Genomic DNA, 23,497 nt, shown 5'->3' on the forward strand with positions numbered 1-23,497 from the left:
TAAATTAAAGTTAGCACTTTGGAAGATCTTAAAATTTTTTTATCCTAAGTCTAGAAAAATAAATAAACTCCTAACATCCCATCTTCATATTTTACCTTCCTTATATTGTCAAGCTTTTATTACAAACCTTCTCCATGCAACACTTCATTTTCTATCTCTGTGCCTTTGCATGGAACTCATTTCACTTTCAGGTCTATCTCTTAGCATCTCTCCTTCTCTTCAAAGACTGAGCTCAATCACTTTTAACACGAAGTCTTGTCTAATTTCACTAGTTACTAGTACCTACAAATTGCCTTACACGTATTTTTTTGCATGCATATATATGTGTGTAAGACTGTGAATAAAATAAAGGAATATTGAAATTCAAGGCATTTCAATCAGATGTCCACATAAATAAACAAACTCATTCACTGAAAATATCATTCCTTGTTATGAGGGATGATTCTCTGGGAAGACAGGACAGAGATGAATATAGGGGATAATTTAAGCAATGTAAAAAAAATAATAGTAATGAAACTTATTTCAAAAAGTACTAAGCCAGAACACCACTAAAAGTAAGGTAAATATGAATGCAGTTTACTCTTAAAATGCAGAAATAGATCTAGTTTTCCTCATTCCCAATATTTTTTCACATTATGAATTTAATTAATGATGGAAATCAGAATGGAACTTATGCTTCTTGACCTTCCCATCCAATATTCTATCTGCTGGACCACATTTTCCTTCTATGCATTTTTTATAAGACAGTGAATCAAAAATGTTCCTAAGCATTAAGAATGTCTCCACGGCTAATCTGTTATTGCATTGGTCTATTGGCTTTACCTTAAAAGATTTACAGCTTCAGTTATTAGTTTTGTATAATATGTAATATTCTTTTTATACTGGATGAATTCTGTATCCTAATAACCACTGCAGAAGATATATTCTTATACATAAACAGTTGTATTTTTGTACCTTTTTGTTTAATTTTTTTGTTCGATATAATGCAATATAAACAATGAGTTCCAGTTCTTGCTATACTTACTTTTATCTAATAAGATATTGACCTTTATGCCCTAATAAATTCAAAATACTCAAAGCTTCAATCTCTGATAGTTATATAAACTTTCTATAATATTGCTTCTTTCATTTTCTTTTTCTTTTTATCACATGAACTAATAAAAGCAAACCCTAGGATTACATTTTACAAATTAATCTGGGCAAAGTAGAAGTTTTGAGCTTTAAATATCAAATTCATACATGTTAGGAATAGAAGGCAGTCCCAGGATAAAGTTTTAGCTGACTTTGAATTCTATTTCAGATACTTTACTAGCTCCAGAAGCAATCATTGACCCGTATCAATCTGTTTCTTCATCTGGAATATGGGGATAATATTAGTACCTAAGTGGATGATAGGAGCAATAGCATGAGAACAGGTCCTCAGGAAGTCATAGTAATTGTAAACAGCAAAACATCCCATTCCATGGGAAAACTTGCATGTGTCCATAGACCATCTTTTGATACTAAACCTTTGTTTTCTGAACCAATGTAACATGTAACTAGACAAGCATGGTGTGGAGATCTACCACTGTGCTGCCATATCCTAGGACTGAGTTTTTATGTAAATTTGGCTGAATAAAATTGATTTACTATCATGTTGGGGTAGACTGCCTCTTTCTTCTGAACCTTCTTATCTTCTCTTTACAATGTTACCATCCCTTACGATTGTCTGTCCCCTGACACTAGTTCACAGCATTATTGGGAGACTCAAATGAGATGAATAACTGTAAAAAAAATTTTAAATGTTAAAGAGCTATATAATGCTTGCTATTTTAAGACACTGGACTGTTGCTAGAAATAAAGCAAAATTGAGGAAATTGGACTTATTTTCATTTTGTGAAACTGCTAGGCATAATAACATATATCCCAGAGAAAAATATTGTTATAGCAATGAAATTTTCTTATGTGTATGCATATCATGTCAAATGTTTAGGGAATGGTTTGCCAGGAGGATATATTTTGAGGTACCATTAATCATTCTTTTACTAGCAATAATAATAATACAAAGTTTTATATAGCTCTTTGTGGTTGGCAAAAGCCTTTAAATATGTTGCCTTATGAATCCTCTACAGCCCCCCAAAATAGCTATTATTATTATTATCTCCCTTCTACAGACAAGAAAACTGAAGCTGAAGAAATTTGAGCAACAAGCCCAGGGTTATTGACCTATAAAGGTCTGAGTCAGGATTTTCACTCATCTTCATAACTTCAGTACTCTATCAAGGGTTCACCTGAAATGTTTAGGTCTTATATACAGTTGTTACAATAAGAAAATAAAAGTCATAAACTTGGCTCTCCTCTTTTTAAGTAGAGGATTCCATCTATCCAACTTCCTGGGTACAAAGGAAAAGAGAATTTTCTTTTACTCATGGTTCTCTGATATGGTTCTAGTCCTTTATATTGGGAAATGACGTCTACTATAGGTAGCTCTGTTTCCTATTATCCAGAAGGATCAGACAACTTTAAAGTTGAAAAACACCTCAGATATAATCTAAGCCACTCATTTTTAGAGGCAACCAAGACTCAGAGAGATTGTAACCTGTGCGAGGTCACAAAGCTAATAAGTGGCTGAAAATCAGTCATGACTCTTAAGTCTTATGCTTTTTCTACAACACAGTATTAATTTACCCATCCAGAAGGAAGATACAAGAAGATTAAATATTGTATATATATTTGTATATAATATATAGGACATATATGCATATATACATATATATATATATAACATTATATAGAATATATATGAATAAAAGGGAACTGGTAAGCATACTCATTTGGGTACATTTGTAGTTTCTACTTTTCTAACATATTCCACACTCCCTTTGTGGGTGTATTTTGGCAGATAAGTCTCATATATAAATTCTTTGGCTGGTCATATTGAGGAGCTTAATTTTACAATTAGTCAATGACCACTGATGTTCTAGTTCTTTTGTTAAGCTCTTTTGGGTGGGTGGAGGAGTGGAGGATGTTTTCTTACCCAAAATAATCTTTCCTTCCTATAAAATATTATAGCATTTGAACTATCTGTTCAAGTCACAATTTGTATGTATATTTTATCAACAAATATACATTTATTAGATACAAAATGCCTTGCTGGAGTGAGGATTCAAATGAATAAAATAGCATGAATTTATGATTGACCCTCTATCCACTTGACACAATGGTGTAGTTTTGCCCAGTTTTATTCAATAACACATGAATAGGAAGTGAAGATGAGATTAATCAGAGTAGTTTAGGGATGATGTTGGCAATCTATTGGACAAGAGATTTTAAAGAAGAGACAAGCTAGAGTTGAAAAGGAAACTTATAATGTTGAGATTAGGAAAGGAAGACCACGAAGTTAAAGCATATCTGATGGTCTTAGAAAACACTGAGGAATAGAAGGAGATGAGATGAGAAAAAAAAATCTTAATTTTAGAGAAGTATGACACAGAGATATGGAATGATATAAGTTCATGATCTGACAAAGGAATTTCAGAGTTTTTGATTGTGGAACTCTTGTGCTCCATCAAAGTTGTAGCCATACCTGTGCTTTTTGCTTTTACTTTTATGTATCAGTCTTTCAATCAGTAACATTTATTAAGCACTTATTATGTGCCAGGCACTATGCTAAGTGCTGGGGATATGAAAAGAGGCAAAAGATAGTTCATGTCCTCAAGGAGCTCACAATCAAATAGAAGAGGAAACAATGAGCAAACAAATATATACAAAGAAAGCTATATGCAGGATAAGCAGGAAATAATTTAAAAAGGGAAAGCACTGGAATTAAGAGGAGTTAGGAAATGCTTCCTCTAGAAGTTTAGATTTTAGTTGGACCCTAAAAGAAGCCAGGGAGACCAGTAATTGGAGCTGAGGAGGTAGAACATTCTAAGCCAGAAAAAAACTCCTATAATCTAGAGATGGAGTGTCTTATTTGTGGAAGAGTCAAAGAGGAAGTAATGTATAAGAATACTGAAAAGATAGAAGGGAGCTAGGTTATGAAGGACTTTGAATGCCAAACAGAGCATTTTGTATTTGTTCCTAGAGGCAAGAGGAAGCCAATAAAGTTTATTGAGTTGGGGAGGCAGATGTGGCATAATCAGACCTATGTTTTAGAAGAATTATTTTAGTGGCTGAACAAAAATAGATTGGAATGGGAAAACATGAGAGAGGCAGATCTTTTAGGAAGTCATTGTAGTAATTTAGCCATTATGTAAGGGAAGGCAGAGGGACAGGTGAAAAAAAGATTTCAGATGCCTTGAACACAGAGGTGGTACGTTTGTAGACAATCTCAAGATCAAGGGGAAGACCATTTTTGTGTGTGGCAGTGATCCGGTAGTAGGAGGTAATTATGCCAAGGAATTGAGTGGTTTGGGTATTTGAGAGAATAAATGTGTGTTGAAGCCTCTAAGGATAAGAGCAGAAGTTGGGAAAAAGAAAAAAATTGTAAGCCAGGTATTAATCTCATAGAAGAAGGAAGAGGACTGACTTAATGCATCTGTAAACAATTGGTACCAAGATTTTGATTAGATGGTAGATATGACAGCATGAATCTGAAATGAAGAAATATTACTGAGTGATGGAGGAAGAGGAAGAACCTGGAAGTGACAATGCAGAGAAGGGAGTATTCCAACTTTCCCTCCTCTATCCATGAGTGGACCAGCGAGTGAAGGTACAACCAGTACTAAAAGGGTGACCAGGGAAGGTGTGTATGAAAATTTTAGTTCTACAAAATGATAAAAAAAAAACCAGTATCTTAGTCTTTCTTAAAAATTTCCTCTGTACCTAATAGTACTAAATACAGAGTAAGTACTCAGTATCTTGGAAAGTCAACTTATAGTAGTAGGAAATATGCTAGCCTTGGGAAACAAAAGACAATGTCAAAAGACTAGATACCATAACATGGATTATATTATAGCTGTGACACTCTATATGATCATGGAATAACCACCAAACCTGTTTCATTATTTTTGAAATGGGGATAATAGAGTTTGTATTATCTATTTCATAAGGTCATTGTTAGGTCTCAAAGAATTATATGTGAGAGCTATTTTATGATGTATATTTAATTATTTGATCTAGACAACAAAGCAAAAACACAATTTCATTATAGTTAATTTTCTTCATTAGGTACAAGTGAAAGAAAAGATTGATTTGTAGATTTTCTTATCCCTTACTTATTCTGATAAAAGATATCTTTTCACTATTGGTTGATATAACATTATTTGAAATTTGTGGACTTTGTTTATTCACAGTTAAGATAAAATAAAAGTAGCATCAATGAACTTTTGTTGTTTTAAGCATTTTAAATAAATACATAGTATTGCCAGGCGCTGTATTTAACATTTTAAAAATATTATCTCGTTTGATCTTCACACCAACCATGTGAGATAGGTGTTATTATCCTCATCTTGCTGGTTAGGAAACTGAGGCAGTCAGAAGTTAAAGTGAATTGTTCAAGATCACATGACTAGTACATGTCTGAGATCAGATTTGAACTCAAATCATTCTGGCTCTAGTTTAAGGGTTCTATTCAAATTATCTCTTTTCTCTCTACCTAGTCTACTGATTCAATGATGCAAGAAAAATTTAACTCCTACCTGTCTTCCTTAAAGTACCATCAGAGCATAATTATCATATATATATATATATATTCCTTTAAGTGAATGATAAAAAGTCAATTAATTATAAAAGAACAATATTTTTAAGAATCTGGAATGGATGGCTATATATTTTCAGGGGGCAAATATTCCCCTAAATAAAAACCTTCCTCAGACTTTGTTTCCTAAACTGACTCCACTGAAATGGAAGAAGGAAAAGCCCTAGATCACCAGGGCAAAATTGTTTTGATCTAAAACATTTGAAACAGGAACAAGATACCTAGAAGTGATGCCCATTGTTTCTATTAAAAGGAAGATTTGCCAAAATTGGATTATCTATTGGCTAGCTATAAGGTTTAAAATTAGATGTTTGCCTTTCTTCAATCTTTTATAATTGTATCAAACTTTCTTTTGGCTATTTGCTAATATCAAACCTCATTTAGGCATAAAATGATCTAGGCCTTAAGCTGGCAGCTATTAGACCAAATCTTGATTCAGGAAGCAGGGCTGCGTTTTTTTCCTCACAGAGTAGCACTTCTGGGCTTTCTTCATCCTTACAATGCATCAAAATACATCTGCACATTTGCTGCTGGATGAGTATTTGAGGTTCAATGATATATTAAATCATTTATCAGAATCTGTGGTTACTTTTTCCAAGTTGAAATATTTCCTGTGCATTTCCTCCTTCCACCTCAGGCACTTGGCAATTGCTTTCTAATTTTAATTACAAATATAAAAGCCTGGAAAAACTAGTAAAAAGATGATTACTGTCAATTCTACTAATTTAAAATGCATTTCAGACAAAGCCCATACTGGTTTCCTTTTGTGCTTTCTATGATAAATGGGTTTGAGATTTGTAATGTAAGTTAATTGTACAAACAGGAGTGCAGAAGCCATATTTAATGTGTTTAGAAGAACAAGCACTTTAGAAGTCCTACAAATCTATGACCTTAACATTGGCTGAGGAGAATACCTACAGATACCCATGTGTCTTGTCTCCACATCTTGTAGCTAATGTAATTCTGAGTCTAGAGTCATCTTGGGTGAATATTTGGAGATACCATACAGTAAAGACAAGCTATTCCAGTTTTCTTTTCTTTTTTTTTAACCCTTAACTTCTGTGTATTGGTTCCTAGGTGGAAGAGTGGTAAGGGTGGGCAATGGGGGTCAAGTGACTTGCCCAGGGTCACACAGCTGAGAAGTGTCTGAGGCCAGATTTGATCCTAGGACCTCCCATCTCTAGGTCTGACTCTCAATCCACTGAGCTACCCAGCTGTCCCTATGCCAGTTTTCTAATAGGTGTTCTGGGACTGTTTAGTTAAAAAATTTACTCACTATTAATTCATCTCTGATTCTCAAAATTGTTTTATAGGGGTTCTGATTCTTAGATTTCTAATTCTTTGATTTACCATCAGTGAACTCCAGTCACCTATTTCTACATATTTTTTCTTATTTCTCTAGGCATATTCCGCTTTGCTTTATTCTTCTAACACTTTTATTCACCTTGGCAAATAATTTCCAATATATCAACATTTTTTAAATTTCCCCTTATATTTCCTAGGAGTAACTAAAATCTGGCCTTTTCTATCCATGACAAGGAAGATGCTCCTTCTCCCATACCTATTCTCCTGGTCTCAGGGTAAGGTGGCATGTCTATGTTCCTTACTCTTTTCTCTAATTTCCAAAGCATTATTCTGCTGTTACCAATCAATAACTACTTTTAAGATTAGGTCACTGTCCTATATAACTGTCATTTTATCTTTGGCACAATCATCTACCAACTCCCATGACACCTTCTTTCCTTCTTCAGTGATGCTCAGTAACTTTAATATCCATGCTGATGATCTTTCTGAAATGATATTCTCATAACTCTTAAATCTTTTCTTGACTCTTCTTTGATTTCCATTGCATTTCAGCCATCTATCAGTAGGACTACTCTTTAGACCTCCCCATGGCATAATGAACTTTTAAATGCCTCTTCCTCTCTGCTACCTTTCTATTCATTTTTGCTCCTTCTGCAGGAAAGCTTCACTTTCAATCTAAGGACCTAAAATCCTTTGTTTGGTATATAACTCTTTACAACTTGGCCCATTCCTACTTTTCTAGTCTTATGCTTTATTCCTCTCCTCTACAATCCAGCAATATCGGCCACCTTTCTGTTCCTTGAAAACAACACTCTATCTCCCAATTCTAACTTGATGCTCTTCAGTGTCTGTCCCCCAGGCATGGAATGCTCTTAATCCATACCTCTGGATCTTAGCTTCCTTTAAGACTCAGCTCATATCTCACCTTGTGCAGGAACCTTTTGTTATGTTATGCTAGTTATGTTATGTAATGCTAGTGCCTTCCCTCACAGATGATTTCACATTAACTCTATATACTTCTTGCATTATTAGAATCTTGTCTCCCCCAATGGAATATGAGTTCGTTGAGAGCAGAAATTATGTTTTTACTTTTATTTGCAACTCCAAATGTCTGCACTTAATAAATGCTTGTTGATTGACTCACTGTCCTTACCAAGTATGATCTCATTCTATAGTCCCTGTTCTACATCCTCTTTTGGACTTCACATTCAGTAATTTGATTAGTTTACTTAGCACCATCCTAAATTCTGTCTTCTCCTCTACTTTCTTCCTTTTCTATTCTGATAACCTCTAAACTTGGGTAACCCCAATCATTCACTTCTGCATTCCTCTAAACCTGGATTGCCAACCTCTGCTGGACAACATTAGGAAACTGCTTATTTCATCCATTATTAATTTCATCCTCACTGACTCACCTGTCACATTCAATATAATGCCTAATAGACGTATGCTGGTAAAATGTTAACAGCTTCCCTTAAAAATGTATATATGATATAGTTTTTACAATTAACTATTTGTTAATTTGTATTACTAACATCTTCTTTATCCCTAAGTTTAGACAGTTAACAAAACAACGAACTTTTGCTGATTTCTAAAGTATAAATGCTTTTGCTGAAAATTTAACAATTGGCCCTTGCCAGGTCCAGTTTATCCCTGCCAATTTCAAACTGAATCTGCCCCCTTCCACTGTTATCACCTTAGTTCAGGCCCATACCATTTGTTGCCTGGGCAACTGCAACAACTTTCCAACAATTCTCTCTCTTTCCAAATCAATCCTCAGAGCTGTGAGAGCAATCTTTCTAATGTATGTTCCTGATTCTGCACTTAGCACAATATCTGGCACATAGTAGGAGCTTAATAAATATTTATTGACTTACTGACTGGCTGTCATTCCACTACTCAAAAATTTTACATGATCTTTCACAGAATGAGGAGCAAAATATAAGCTCCTAAAAAGGAAGATAGGCTCATCCATAATTCTGTTCTAGGCCATCTCTCAAGCACCACCTTCTATGTAAAGCTTTTCATGATCCCCACAACTGCTACTGCTCTTCTTCTCTTAATACCTTGTATTATATAGCTTTGTATTCATTTGTATTCGATTTCATTTTTTATGTGCATACTCATAAATTAAAGAAAATAAATAGGTTGTTGTTGATCAATTGTTTTAGTTATGTGACTTTTCATGATCCTGTTTAGGGTTTTCTTGGCAAACATACTGGAGTGGTTTGCCATTACCTTCTCTAGATCATTTTACATATGAGGAAACTGAGGCAAACAGGGTTTTACTAGCTCAGGGTCACACAGCTAGTAAATGCCTGAGGCTGGGTTTGAACTTGTCTTCATGACTGCAGGTTCAGCACTTTAAGCAATGCACCACCTAGCTGCATATATTTATATTACATATATGCCTCTCTCTCTCTCTCTCTCTCTCTCTCTCTCTCTCTCTCTCTCTTTCTCTCAATACACACACACACACACACACACACGTATAAACAAAAATTTATATATACCCATACGGATATATGGATATATACAGCCATATAACTGTGTGTATCTTAAATATATCCCTGTTAGAATATATTGTATTTCGGTGCCTAAGATTAAGTACTAGGCACATAAGAAATTCTGGTTTGTAAAATGAGTAATTATATTAAAATATTTCTTTTTGTGTCCTCTAATTTTTCTTTCCCTGCTTTCCCATTTCTGCCCCTTTTTACATACAATTTTCTATGCAAGGAAGACCTCTTCATCTCTACATGTCTATTTTTTTGGATTCCATCCATCAATGAAGACCTTGTTCTTTGGCATAAATCTCATAATGAGATTTTCCATTCTGGAAAAGACTGAGCTAGTGAGCTAAAGTCAGTAATTTGTTACCCATTGCTGTTGGTTCTCAACTCCTGTGTTTTCCTTTGTTCTTAAAATTTTTTAAACTTTTTAAACATTTATTAATATTTATTTTTTAGAAAAGTTAACATGGTTACATAATTCATGCTCTTTCCCCTTCATCCCCTGAGCTTCTCCCCCCCTCCATGGCTGATGCATATTTCCACTGGTTTTAACATGTGTCATTTGATCTTAAATTTTTAAAGATTTCAAGTTTCTTGTTGGAGCCCAAACTCTCCATTCCATCTCAATAGCTCTATCTCTTCCAGGGTTGGAAAAGACCACAAATCCCTGGGTCTCTATCTAGTTCCTATATGCCTCTTCCACTTCTATAAGAGTTAGTGATTTTAGAGACAGGCTTATGAATATATTTTATTTTAGAGACACCGGGAAAGCCCCTATTCTCCATGTTTTACCTCTTCTAATCCATGACAAGTAAGCTTCTTAAAAACACATTATCATGTATTACTGATCTTTGTGGGGTCTAAAGTATTTTAATTATATTATGCAGTGGAAAGAGCACTGGTTTTGGACTGGGAGGCTTTGGATTCACATTTCCATCCTCTGATTTTGAGGTGATGATCTTCCTACTTGAGTAATGTGACCTTGGGCAAGTTATTTAATCTCCTTGGGCCTCAGTTTCCTCATCTGTAAAATAAGAAGGTTGGACTGGATAGTTTCTGAGGTCTCTTTCTGACTCTAGCACTATGATCTCCATATTGCCTAGAATAGCATTTTGCATACATTAGATAGAATGGACAAATGAATAAAATGAATTAAATTATGTGCTTAGATATTCACTAGAGCACATAATCAAATGCTGCTTGATAATTTTTTGTTACTCAAATAAGTGTTACAGTATATCCTTGGAAGTCAAAACAAAACAAAACATATGACAACTAAAATACAGTATTTCTTTAGGAACATTTGATCATTCACACTTTTTTCCAAATTTAGTCCTACCTTTGACATATGCCTAGGTGGCCTTAGGCAAATTACTTAACTTCTTAATGCTCTAGGCAATGCTCTGAGAGTATAGGTTGCATAGATGATTCCAAGCATGTTTTGGTAAAGCAGGTAGTTATTAGGAGCTCCCTATGGCAAGGAAATCAGAAGTCCATTCTCTATCCCTAGCTACTAATTTAAACAGGTTATCTTTCAAATTTGCATGAAAGAGTGATTCTTATTTGTATACAACTTAATTCTGTTATGTAAGGAACTAATTCTCACTCACAAAGTAATAGCTCTACTCTCATCCATCACTTATAGAGAAGGCTTAATGAAATAACGGATGTATTCCAGCATTAGGAGTATATCTCCCTTTATTAATGTATAGCAATTAAGAAAAGCCATGAATATTTTGGACATTAAATCCCAGGAGTAACAAATAACTTGATAATTCAATTTATTATACTACAAATCTATTAGAGAAATAAAGAAAACAATCTTAGTATCTTGAATGTGATAATACTGATATATGAGTCACAGCAGAGAAAATTAGACTCCACTAGATGTAATGTATTATTTTGATATGCAAAGTTTGCCTTTGAAGAAAATAATTTTCATTATTATAACTCCACAAGCAGTGGTTGTACATTACTGTGTGTCAGTTTCACAATTAGAACTGCATTTTCTGAGAGATTTATAGCCCTTTCACAGTATAAAAATTTTAGCTTTTGTTAATTCATGCTGCTCTTAAGGCTTGACATATATTACTGCAATTATCTACAATCTTCTCAAAGGAATGAAAATAACCAAAAAATAACTGTTAACAGTAAACCTTGTTTCTAGCAAAGTGTAACACTACTCAGTCTATGCTGTAAAGCAATTATAAGAGGAAAATAAGAAGGAGTTAATGTGATTAAGAGGGGAAAAGTTTGTTTTAAACAGTATAAATAATAATAATAGGTAGCATATATATACTTTAAGGCTTGCAATTTCATTTCAGCCTCACAACAATGATGAGAGGTACTCTACTTGAAATCAACAGTTCAGCCTGCTTTGGGCTCCTCACAACAAGATGGCACTTCCATGACAAACACATAATTTCTGATCTCACCACCATGCTGCTAACTGAAGCCTGGATCAACACTAGCTCCCTTAGCTCTGATTAGAAGGCTGAAGGGACGAGGATCAAATTCCTTCCAAAGCCTTGCTGAATGATGTGCAGAAACTAGACTGTCACTGCCACTCAATCACTATGTATTCCAATGTCCTCATTTGTAAAATGGCTTCAGAGACCTCTCAGACTCCTACTAGCCATTGGTTTTGACCAATTTTGACAAAGTGATAATTCTATGGTTCTGTGGACTATCCATGGATACTGGTGAAAGTCTTTGATAAATAGCAATTTCCTGGTTTTATACTTCATTTAATATTGATATCCAATCAATAATCATTTATTAAGTGCTTGTTTTATGACAGACACCACTATACAAATTTATAATGTGAGAAACTTCCTAACTTCAAGGAGCTTATCTTTGATAATAAGAAGATCCCCAAACAACATTATCTTTTTTCAATCCTTCAATGACTGTGCATAATTTTAACATATAAAGGGAACTATTAAAGGTGGAATTTATTCTACTTGCCAAAATACATTTTCATAGTCAAAAATCATAAAAGCAATGGGATATTGTATCCTCACTCTTTCAATCAACAGCTTATGTGATTATGAAGATGTAGTCTGGTAGAAGAGAATTTAGGACAGCTTGCTTTTTTTCTTCCTTTGACTTCAACAAAGGTATCAAAATTACTTAGTTAATATTAAGATTTTATTATAAATGTTGTTTTTTGGTCATGCCTGACTCTTTGTGACCCCATTTGGGGTTTTCTTGGCAAAGGTATTGGAGCGGTTTTATATTTCCTTCTCCAACTCATTTTAGAAATGAGGAAACTGAGATAAATAGGGTTAAGTGACTTGTCCAAGGGGCTAAGATCAACCAATTTAATCTCATCATTTTCCATGTAAAAAATAAATGGAGAGGCAAAGTGCCATGTTGAAATGTCTACTATTTTTACTGATTCTGCCCATTGTTCTTGCCATATCTGCTATAATCTAGAATTAGTCCATTTTTTCTCTTGAATCAAGAGTATCATTTTAAAACTTCGAAAGCAAAAATCTGAACATTTGAGAATTTCTGAGAAAATGGACAAATATATGAGTTATAATATTTGGAAGGCTCCCTAATATCATTATTGTTGGCATCTCTGCCACCATTGCAATCTTAAGATCTTTGATTATGGTTGTCTTTCTACAAAATTCTTCATAGATTATTCTCCCTAAGAAAAAGGCTTTCCTTTTATTATCTTGCTATTTCAGGGGCACCAAATTATTCCTAGTGATGATCATTTGTGGCAGGATTGGCAAAGGTGATAGATAGGGTGAACATGTAGCCTAGGCCATCCATTCCAGTGCTTTTTTGAATTAATTATAATTCCCACATCTTGGCTAAGTAGATTCTTAGTTTATATAGTCTGCACTCCCCTCCACCACCCAAATAGCAAAACTTTTCTATACTTTCAGACTTTCCAGGAACAGAATGATCTAACTTAAAAAGTTCTTGATAGTTTAACAAATATAAATAGATATGTATATACATGAATTAACATACTGAAATTTAACATACTGCAATTAACATATGTAAACTACTTCGAATGCATTGGATGCTGATAAAAATCCTGGCTCTATTAGAATATTAAAAAATATCAAATTTCAAAGTAGCTTATGAAGTGATATTGCCCCTAGAGGGCCCAGAAATCCTGCACTCAGCTTCCTGGTTAAAGGTTTTCTGATCTTTCATTCAAGTTTCTGGTTAAAGGTTTTCCCTAGTGTCCTTAAATGTCTGGCTTCCATGTTGCTCTGTTTACTGAAGTGACAGATAAATATGTAATGCTTCTGGAATGTGCTGAACTCTTAACAGAAATCTTGTTTTCATTAACTAGATTAAAAACATATTCTTGCAAATTTAAGTCACTGGAATGTTATATTTAGTTTTACATTTAAATCATTAATGGAATCTCCGTAAACTCTAAGTCCTTTGAGGGCCTAGAGTGCTTACATTTTTGGTCTTAGGATCCTCAGTTTCCTAGCACTGTGCCTGGATCACAGTAGGTACTCAGTGAAGGCATGTTGTATTGGACAGAATGAATATGTTTGGGGAAAATTTTATTCATAGATAACATAGCTAAACCTAAATCAGTCTTAATAATCATAAATGCTACAATAGTAGATTCACAGAAGCTTGAATTCAGGAGGTTTTGGGGACTTACTACCACATCCTCAGAAAATTGTCTACCAATATAGTGATTTTTAAAAAGCAAAACAATTCTTCACCTATGAGGCTAGGGAGTTAACAATAAGTATATAATTGGCCTATAACTAAGAACATGCATTCTTTTGTCCTTACTGCCTCAAACTTTAGCACTTAAGTAGTTTATGTCAACTTTTTTCAATTTCTATCATTAGCAATCACATGAGGCTGGGCATCAGCTATCCTCCTCATCTAAGACAACAAAAATAAAAAAAAAAAAACTAGTGGCACAGATTCCTATGAAATTTTATAAATGAAACAAATAAATCAAGAGAAATCAGGGTTGGTCCTGGAGAGGCTAACAAACCTAAGCAACACCTGTTTTCAGGCAAGTTTCCTTTAGCCACTTTAGGTAGATGGGAGAAACTTAAAACAAAGAATCCAAAACTATTGATACAGCCTTTTTAATAAAGTAGCATTAAGCTCTTCAGTCAATTTCAGAAAACTCAAAAAATACTCAAAAATACTCCAGACTTTCACTAAAAACATAAAGCACCAGGGTCAGATCAGAGGAAGAACTACTCACTTATTTTTGGAGTTCATTTCATTGGAAAAAAGGTATCCTAAACTAAGACTTTTTTTAAAACAATCTTTGCTCTTCGCCATTCATGTCTCATTTAGAAGCAGAGATTATTTAAAAACAAACTGAAATGCAAACATCATAATTTTCCATTTCATTTCCACTAACCACATTCATTATAAAATCTCGGGTACAACTTCATATTGGGAAGCTGATTTAAAGATTCAATTTAACATGCTTAATGCATAATATGGACCATAAGCATGTATTGTTAACTGATAAACTATTTCTGAATAATAAGGTGAATAAAAAAGTTATGAATAAAGTTAATATCCTTTCATTTTATGTGATGTTTCTCCTTAGTTTTCAAAGAAGATTGATGACATCATAGGTGATATCTTTACTTTTAGAGTGAATTGGATTTAAGTAAGGTAGAGTTCCACAAAGTCATCAGTTCAGTCTTTCTTCCAGTCATTGAAATCCAATGGCAAGCTAAAAAATCAAAAGGACTGGAGATGCCCTGAGTTGCAGTGGATCACCTTGGTGTCTTCAATATCTAACTAAGTACTCAGTTCTCCATAGTGCCCATTTCAGCCACCTTTATGGCGATTGGAAGAAATTGTTCTCGTCTGCCCATTCTATCAGGAGAAATTTTCACATGCTTTTGTTAGATGACCCTGTAACTCACTGATGGTTACCCTCAACCAGGTAACCAGGTTACCAGGTTACTCTGAACCTGGTTTAGCCTATCCACCATGATGGTTTTCCTGGGTGTGACCACTGCATATGCTGCAGCTTCTTGGAATCACAGGTAAGAGTTAGATGACAAGTAGATACCAAAGGTAGATGAGGAGCACTGGACACCCCATACAACTTGTTCTTTCATTTTATAAGAAATATTTTACTAGTCCTATGTTGTGGGCATGTATGTGGTACAGTGGATAGAGTCCCGAGCTTGGCGTCAGGAAGATGTATCTTCCTTTTTCAAATCTGGCGTCAGATACTTAACCCTGCTTGCCTCAGTTTCCTCATCTCTAAAATGAGATGAGGAAGGAAATGGCAAGCCACATCAGTATCTTTGCTAAGAAAACCTCAAAAGGGAGCAGGAACAGTTAGACATGACCAAAACAATTGGTTTCTGAAATTCAATAAATATAAATCTGTCCAATTATTTTGGGAGGTGTATTCCTAAAAGCAAAATTCTAATAGGAATGAATGACCATTACATTGATTAAAAAAGACCCATATTTATATTTATATACAAAAAGACTGTGCTCTGTTTTGGTTATTTTTCTCTTCTTCTTCATCTTTTTCCTTTTCTTTTTTGAATTCAGCTTATGATTTAATTGATAGTAGAGAACTACCAGTGAAGAAAGTTTCTCTACCAATAGAGAGCTATATCAGTGCTGCAATTTATAGCCTCAGAAAGTTACTTGGGAATACTGAGAGGTTAAGAAATTTAAACAAAGTAAAAAATCCAAGAGTTAGAGATATGTGTTGAAAGTAATTCTTAATCTGATGATGATATACAACCACAATGCACAAAGACAAAAAATAACAGTGTCTACCCTCAAAGAACATATATTTTGTTGAATGTATCTAATTTATTTTCTTCAACAAATGTTTTATCTAACATACTCATTTAGTAGCTATCGAAACAGCATGCTTACATTTAGCATGTTCACATCTTCTAAAATGTCAATATTTTGTCACTGGACATACTTTCCAAAGCCAGATATTAAAATCCTATGAGGCAAGAACCACATTTTTATTACTTGTTCCACAAGCATATAGACTAATAGCATGTGCTTGTGAGCACTTATTATATCCTGTCTGATGGTGGTAAACTCTATAATCTCCTCTACAAAATGATAAAAGGAAACAATTAGAAAAAGAACCTAAAACTGAAACAATAGTATAAATGAAGGGGAAGTCCATTTAACTTCATATAAAAGAACCTTAAATGGCTTGGGTCCATTTAGACAATGATAATGAAGTGAAAAAGTCATTCAAAGAAGCAAATTTGTATTTTAAAAAATCGAGAACAGAAAAAAAATGTTAGTCTTACAGTCAGAAGCCCTAAATTCTGATTCTTGCTCTGTGTGCATCTAGGAAAATGACTTACCTTCCATTAGTTTCAGTTTTCATATGCTTAAAATGAGGATAATAACAGTTGTATTGGGGGCAGCTGGGTGGCTCAGTGGATTGAGAGCCAGGCCTAGAGAATGGAAGTCTTAGGTTCAAATCTGGCCTCAGATACTTCCTAGCTATGTGACTCTGGGCAAGTCACTTAAGCCCCATTGCCTAGCCCTTACCACTCTTCTGCCTTGGAACCAATAAACAATATTGATTATAAGACAGAAGGAACAGATTTCCAAAAAAAAAAAAAAAAAAAACCCAAACAGTTGTGTTGTTTATTTCATAGGATGGTTTTGATTTAAGGTGCTCTCAGAAGGTCACCCCTCAATTCTAATCATTATCTACCATGTGCAAAGAATAGTACCAATGCAGATGCAATCATGGATAATACAAGATCTTCATTCTTAATGAGTCCATAGCATAGTAAAATCTTATATAATAACTCAGAATCATTTTGAATTATGTTTACATGAAAGATTTATGTTTTTTCCTTGGAGGTATTTTTTAGTGAAGTAATATTTAATCTAAATAGTTGCTTTTAATTCTGCATAGATAAGGAGAAAGTCCAAGGAGATGTAAGAAATAATGAAATGGCACAAAAAGGTGTACTGAAAAGCTATGCCTTGAAATCCAATTCAACTCAATTTCAAATACCATGTCTTAATTGTGCCAGACACTGACTGTATTCAGAGTCAAATATTTTAAATTAGTGAATTTTGTTTTACTGCTAATTTAAGTAGTGAAAATAAAATTTGATTTTAGACAATTTAAAATAATTTTTTCAACAGTTAACTCATTCTCTTGTGGTAATATTGATAAAGTATCACTTTATTTTGCTGATGCACCAAATCCATTTATTTCCAAAGCACAATACTTACTGATTCAGGACAGGTGTGTATGCAGTTTTATCCTCATCAATAATTGTAATCATCAGAGTGATGAGCTGGGTCCAAAAATCCAAATTCTTGGTGGTTGGACCCTGGTCGTCCCGAGAAATGTCCTGTTTCTTACTCTGTTTAGAGAATCATAAAACATGCAAAAAAAAAAGCCAAATAGAATGATTTTAGTTACATGTCTGTGTACAATGTACAATAAGAGAAAAATGTGCAAAAAAGATTTGTCATTGTTTGAAAAAATAGAGCTAAACAAAATGCCCTTTCTTAGTTGAATAATCATTTATAGATTAATAGTGACAAGGGCCATTGAAAGAATTTGTGTTGATCTGCAAGTGACCTAGTAGGATGGATTAATGGGAAGAAGGTTAGCATATGGAAACTTAGAAATACAAAAATTTAATGTACCTAATCTCTCTGAAGTATAGAAATCAATATAGCAACTAATTCACACGTCTCTGAATTTGTTTAAAGAATTTCTTTTATTACTTTTCTATTATAAATATATATATAAATATCACATAAAATTTCATACATATGTATACACACATACTTTTATATTACAAATTATATACATATATACATATAACCAAATATTTATAATTAATTTAAGGGTTCACTTCCTATTACTATAAGTGCCAAAATTGCTAGTTACAACTCTGCACTAATTGGTGTGATTTGGTGACTTTCAAAATGTCTTTGGTCAATGTCTTTGAAGAGAACTTTACTTGGGGAACCACAGAAGGAGAACACTGAATTTCATTGTATCCTATTTTTTATTTCCCTAAACTTTAAATTAAACTTTTGGAGTCTAAGAACCTATGGGTACTCAAGTAATTGCTTCTCTTGTTAAATCTCTGCAATTCATAAAATCACATGCATATGCACACGATTTTGCTTAAATGTTCAAGAACCCATTGTTTGAGATGCTCCCCAATACCTCTGCTAGGCCTCCATAATTAGATTCATAAAAGTATCTCTTTAGAATTTTTCATCCTATCAGAACTTTCTTAAGTTAGTAACTAACTGTATTTAAGAATACTTCATTACAGGTGTGAGGATATTCTGGAATGGTAATGATCCTGAATTTTCATACTTAGCATAGATGTTCACACCATATATCACTGCTCACAAACAATTCCTACTTGATACTACACAGTTCTTTCAGACACACAGAAGTCGATGAATGGCTCTTCTATTCAGTAAGTATTCTTGCTGAAGACCACCTGGGCATTTACTGACCTTTTAAAATTAGACCAAGCAGACAAGGGAGATTTTCTGTTGAAGAATACACAAGAATTTAAACTATTTAATCAGAGAATTCTGTCTGCCTCTATATTAAATTAATGATAGACTGATGAGCTTAGGTGGTCCAAGCAATGTGGCCACACATTTAAATCATTGGCCTGAAGATATACCAGTAATGTTTATCACTAAAAAGCCTAAGAAATTGGTATCTATGCTGCTTGGCTTATTTTTTAGATTGTTTTCACTGAAATTGAATCACTTATACTTTAAACAAGTATCCATTAATTTTTTCACAATTAATCAATTGAATTTTCTATTACCTTCAATTATATATATATTTTTTCTTTGCTGAGAGTTTAGGAACCAAAAGATTCCTGGGAATTTTAACAAGATATAAATAAAATTAGTTCTGATGGTTCTAAGAGACAGAAATAGAGTACTGTCATTAATCACTACCATGTGTATGCAGTTTTACTAAAAAAAAGTTACTTTTTATAACAGTTAAATTAAAGGAAATTATAATTGATGACATGGCTAATATCACAGCCAACTTATCACCTTGCAAACAGGAGGCTTTAAAGAAGAGAGAGTCAACAGTATTTAAATGTATGTCAGTTTAAAAGTCTGAAAGATGTTAAAAATTACATATCCATTAGTCTTATATGCTCTGTGACAAGAGGTATTTATTTTTGGTGACATTATTGCACTTAGGATTTCAGATGTTTCATCAAGATTAACTAGAGGGTATGTTTATCCATTAGAGTTGTTTACACATCAAGGAGCAATGATCTTGATGATTCAGGTTCCTAAGCAGTAACTTTCCTATAAATACAGTAACAACATAATCTATAAGGTTAGAGATGGAAGTAGAATTCAATTAATTTTATGGAAAACTCTGATCGGGATCTGGAGAGTGAAAATGTCCAGAGTGCTTTCTTTATGTATACAGAGAGTGCATAGAGGTTTTAACCTTGTGGGAAAAAATGGGGTGAGGGAGGAGTGATGATTATAAACTATATAAATTTATGCTCATTTCACTGTCTTAAAATGATGTGTTGAATTTTTATAAGTGTCTCAGGTCTTCACTTAAATTTCTACTTTAATACATCATCAAAGCATGGATGTGTTCTCTAAGGCTATGCAACTGGAGCAATAGTTTTGGCAGGTTCTACAAAGAATAAAGTATTTGGGTATAGACTCAATGGCAGTGTGCTTTTTAAAAAAATAACTATTTGTTTGTTATATTAAAATGCCCTTTTAACTTCCTCATTTCCCCTCTTTCCTTCCATTAGAGAAGGCATTATTTTGTAAAAAAAAAGATATATTTACATATAAAACTATTTCTTCCTTATTTTCATTCATTAGTTCTCATGGCTTTCTTTTTAAAGACCAGCCTAAACAAGTTTGGAGAGATTGATCATGAGAAAGTTGGCCAATAGATGATTAATTTTTTAATTTGCATAATGACTCAAAGAACCATTTGCTAAAGTGATAAGAGTTGTGATTGTATTAGTGGTGGGAGTGCCCAGACAAACATGCCATTGACATTTGGAAGGGGGTATATCTTCTCTCCCTGGTGGAGTGTTAAATGCCCAATCAACATGTTCCTTCAGCTGGCTTTTACAATATTTGGTTGTCGCATCTCCCAGGGCTTACTTTTCCACCATGCTATATGGGATATTCCAGGTCTCTATGGGAGTTATAGCAAAGATGATTCCCACTCTCCACCATAGTAAACACAACCCTAACCTTCTCTACTTCCTATTCATCCCCTGTCCTCCTCCGTCACTATGCCATATAGAACTTGACTCCATTTTAAACAGTCTTTTTCAAAGAAGATGTTTAATTTTCATATTCTTTACCTCTTTTAATTAGTACTCATTGCAACCTGTTTCAGAAGTAATTAATATCCTTTGACACCATATCCATCACTCTACATCTCTTCTCTTCTGACATTTTTTCATTTATTTTTAATTTTTAATTTTTTATATGGTTGCCTGATTCATGTTTTCTCACTCCCCACTCCCAGAGTTGAGAAGCAATTCTATTGTGTTATATATATAAGTGTTATCACTCAAATTCATTTCCTTATTATTCATTGTTGTAAAAGAGCAATCCTTTAAAAACAAAATCCTAAATCCAGTACCAATATAAACAAGTGATAAATCACATTTTTTTCCTGGATTTCTACTCCCACAGTTCTTTCTGTAGATGTGGATAGCATTCTTTCTCACGAGTCCCTCAGAATTGTATCATTGCATTGCTTTTAGTAGCAAAGTCAATCACATTTGATCTTCCTATAATGTTACAATCTCTGTGTATAATGTTCTCCTGGTTCTGCTTATTTTACTGAGCATCAGTTTATGTAGGTTTTCCCAGTTCTTTTAGAAATCCATTTAGAAATATTCCTTATAGCACAATAGTATTCCATTACCATCATATACCACAATTTGTTTAGCCATTCCCCATTTGAGGAACATCCCCTCATTTTCCAAATTTTTGCTACCACAAAGAGCACAGCTATATTTTTGCACAAATAGATCCTTCCCCAATTTTTTTTTCTCTTTGGGACATAAGCCCAATAGTGGTATTGCTGGATCAAAGGGCAGGCATTCTTTCAAAGCCCTTTAGGCATGATTCCAAATTGCCCTACAGAATGGTCTGATCAATTCACAATTACTCCCCAGCAATGCACTAGTTTCCCAATTTAGCCACATTCCCCTCCAACATTTATTATTTCCCTTTCCTGTCATGTTGGCCATTCTGCTGGGTGTAAGGTGGTACCTCAGAGTTGTTTTAATCTATATTTCTCTAAACAGGAGGTATTTAGTACATTTTTTCATATGATTATTGATAGTTTTGATTTCTTCATCGGAAAACTGCCTATTCTTATCCTTTGACCGTTTGTCAATTTGGGAATAAATAGATTTCTTATGAAGTTGACTTAGTTCTTTGTATATTTGAGAAATTAAACCTTTGTCAGAGAATTTCATTATAAAAATTTTGCCCCAGTTTATTGCTTCCCTTCTAATTTTGTTTGCATTGGTTTTGCTCGTATAAAACCTTTTTTACTTCATACAATCAAAATTATTCATTTTACACCTTGTAATGTTGTCTATCTCCTGCTTGGTCTTAAATCCTTTCCTTTTCCACAGATCTGACAGGTATATTATTCAATAAAATTTTGAATTATCTCAGTATAAGGTATGTGATATTTATCTAAACCCAATTTTCCCCCTGTTTTCCAATTTTCCCAGTAATTTTTGTCAAATAGTGTGCTCTTGTCTCCAAAGCTGGGATCTTTGGGTTTATCATACACTATCTTGCTGAGGTCATTTATTCCAAGTCTATTGCATTGATCTACCCTTCTATCTCTTAGCCAGTACCATATTGTTTTTATGGTTGCTGCTTTATAATATCTTCTGACATCTTCTAAAACACAGGACCAGTAAGAGAAGTTGGCATATTTCTTGTTCTTTATTGTCACTTTCATATACTGTATTATTACTGCCACCATTATGCAACAAGGAACTTTTCTACTTTAAAGTTTCCTTCGGCACCAATCAGACCCATAAGAGCTATTATTTATCAATTTCCAAGTCATTCTTTCTCTTTCTCAAAAAAGTTATAGTAATCTTCATCCTTCTACCCATCATTATGGAATACTTTGACCTTTTGGCTCCTCAACCTCAATTTCTATGACCTCTATCTTGGTTTACCTCAGTCACACAAAGGAGTGGTCATATCTCCTTCTACATCCCCACTAAAGACCTCCTGATGGAAATTACCAGATGGATGACAATTGCAATAAACAGAAAATAACTCTGAAGCATTGAGATCAGTTCCTAAAGTATCTAGTCAATAAAGTAGGAAACCACTGAAAATATTCGAGTGGAAAGAGTCAGAGTACCTAAATTCACAATCTGATTTTTTGCTGATAACTCCATGTGTATATGAGCAAGATCCTAAACCTCTCTCAGTCTTAGTTTCCCCATATGTAAAATTAAGATATTAGGTTATTTGCCCTCTATGGATGTTTCCAACTTTAAATCTGCAATCCTTTGGGTCTATGAATCAAGGAATTTAGATGGTCAGTTCAGAGTGGGGATAGTACAAATAAAGTGAAACTGAAGTAAAATTGTAAATATGAGAATCCAATAAGTAAAATCCCAAAAGTAAAAAGAAAAGTATATCAATGAAAGATTTTTAGAAATACATAGGAAATCAAGGACATTCAGGAGGTAACTCAAATAAGGAATTCAGTGCTTGTATTAGTATCAAATTTATTATAGATATAAGTGAAACTATGCTATATAAAAGAGGGGTCAAACATTTAGAATGTGATAGCACTCCTCAGGGTGGCCTCAACAATATTAAAAAGCAAATAGGAAATATTTAACAAAATAAATAAAATACAATAGAAACTAGATAATGTTAATATGTCATTTCTGTCACTATATGACAGATAGGGATCTTTCTACAATGTTTAATGGTCCCCATTTATTTCAAGTGT

General features: G+C 33.7%; 1 protein-coding gene across 2 annotated transcripts in view; it reads right to left on the reverse strand.

Annotated features, from left to right (window-relative positions):
- The window catches only part of UNC13C (unc-13 homolog C), a 717,151-nt gene that overhangs the window by 228,434 nt on the left and 465,220 nt on the right, over positions 1 to 23,497 (reverse strand). For both annotated transcript variants that reach the window (XM_044665156.1, XM_044665155.1), the window contains one exon: positions 17,722 to 17,855. In XM_044665156.1, coding sequence (XP_044521091.1) covers positions 17,722 to 17,855 — 134 coding nt within the window. The remainder of the gene's footprint in view (positions 1 to 17,721; positions 17,856 to 23,497) is intronic.

The sequence above is a fragment of the Gracilinanus agilis genome, chromosome 2 (assembly GCF_016433145.1).
Source record: "Gracilinanus agilis isolate LMUSP501 chromosome 2, AgileGrace, whole genome shotgun sequence".
Classification (NCBI taxonomy): domain Eukaryota; kingdom Metazoa; phylum Chordata; class Mammalia; order Didelphimorphia; family Didelphidae; genus Gracilinanus; species Gracilinanus agilis.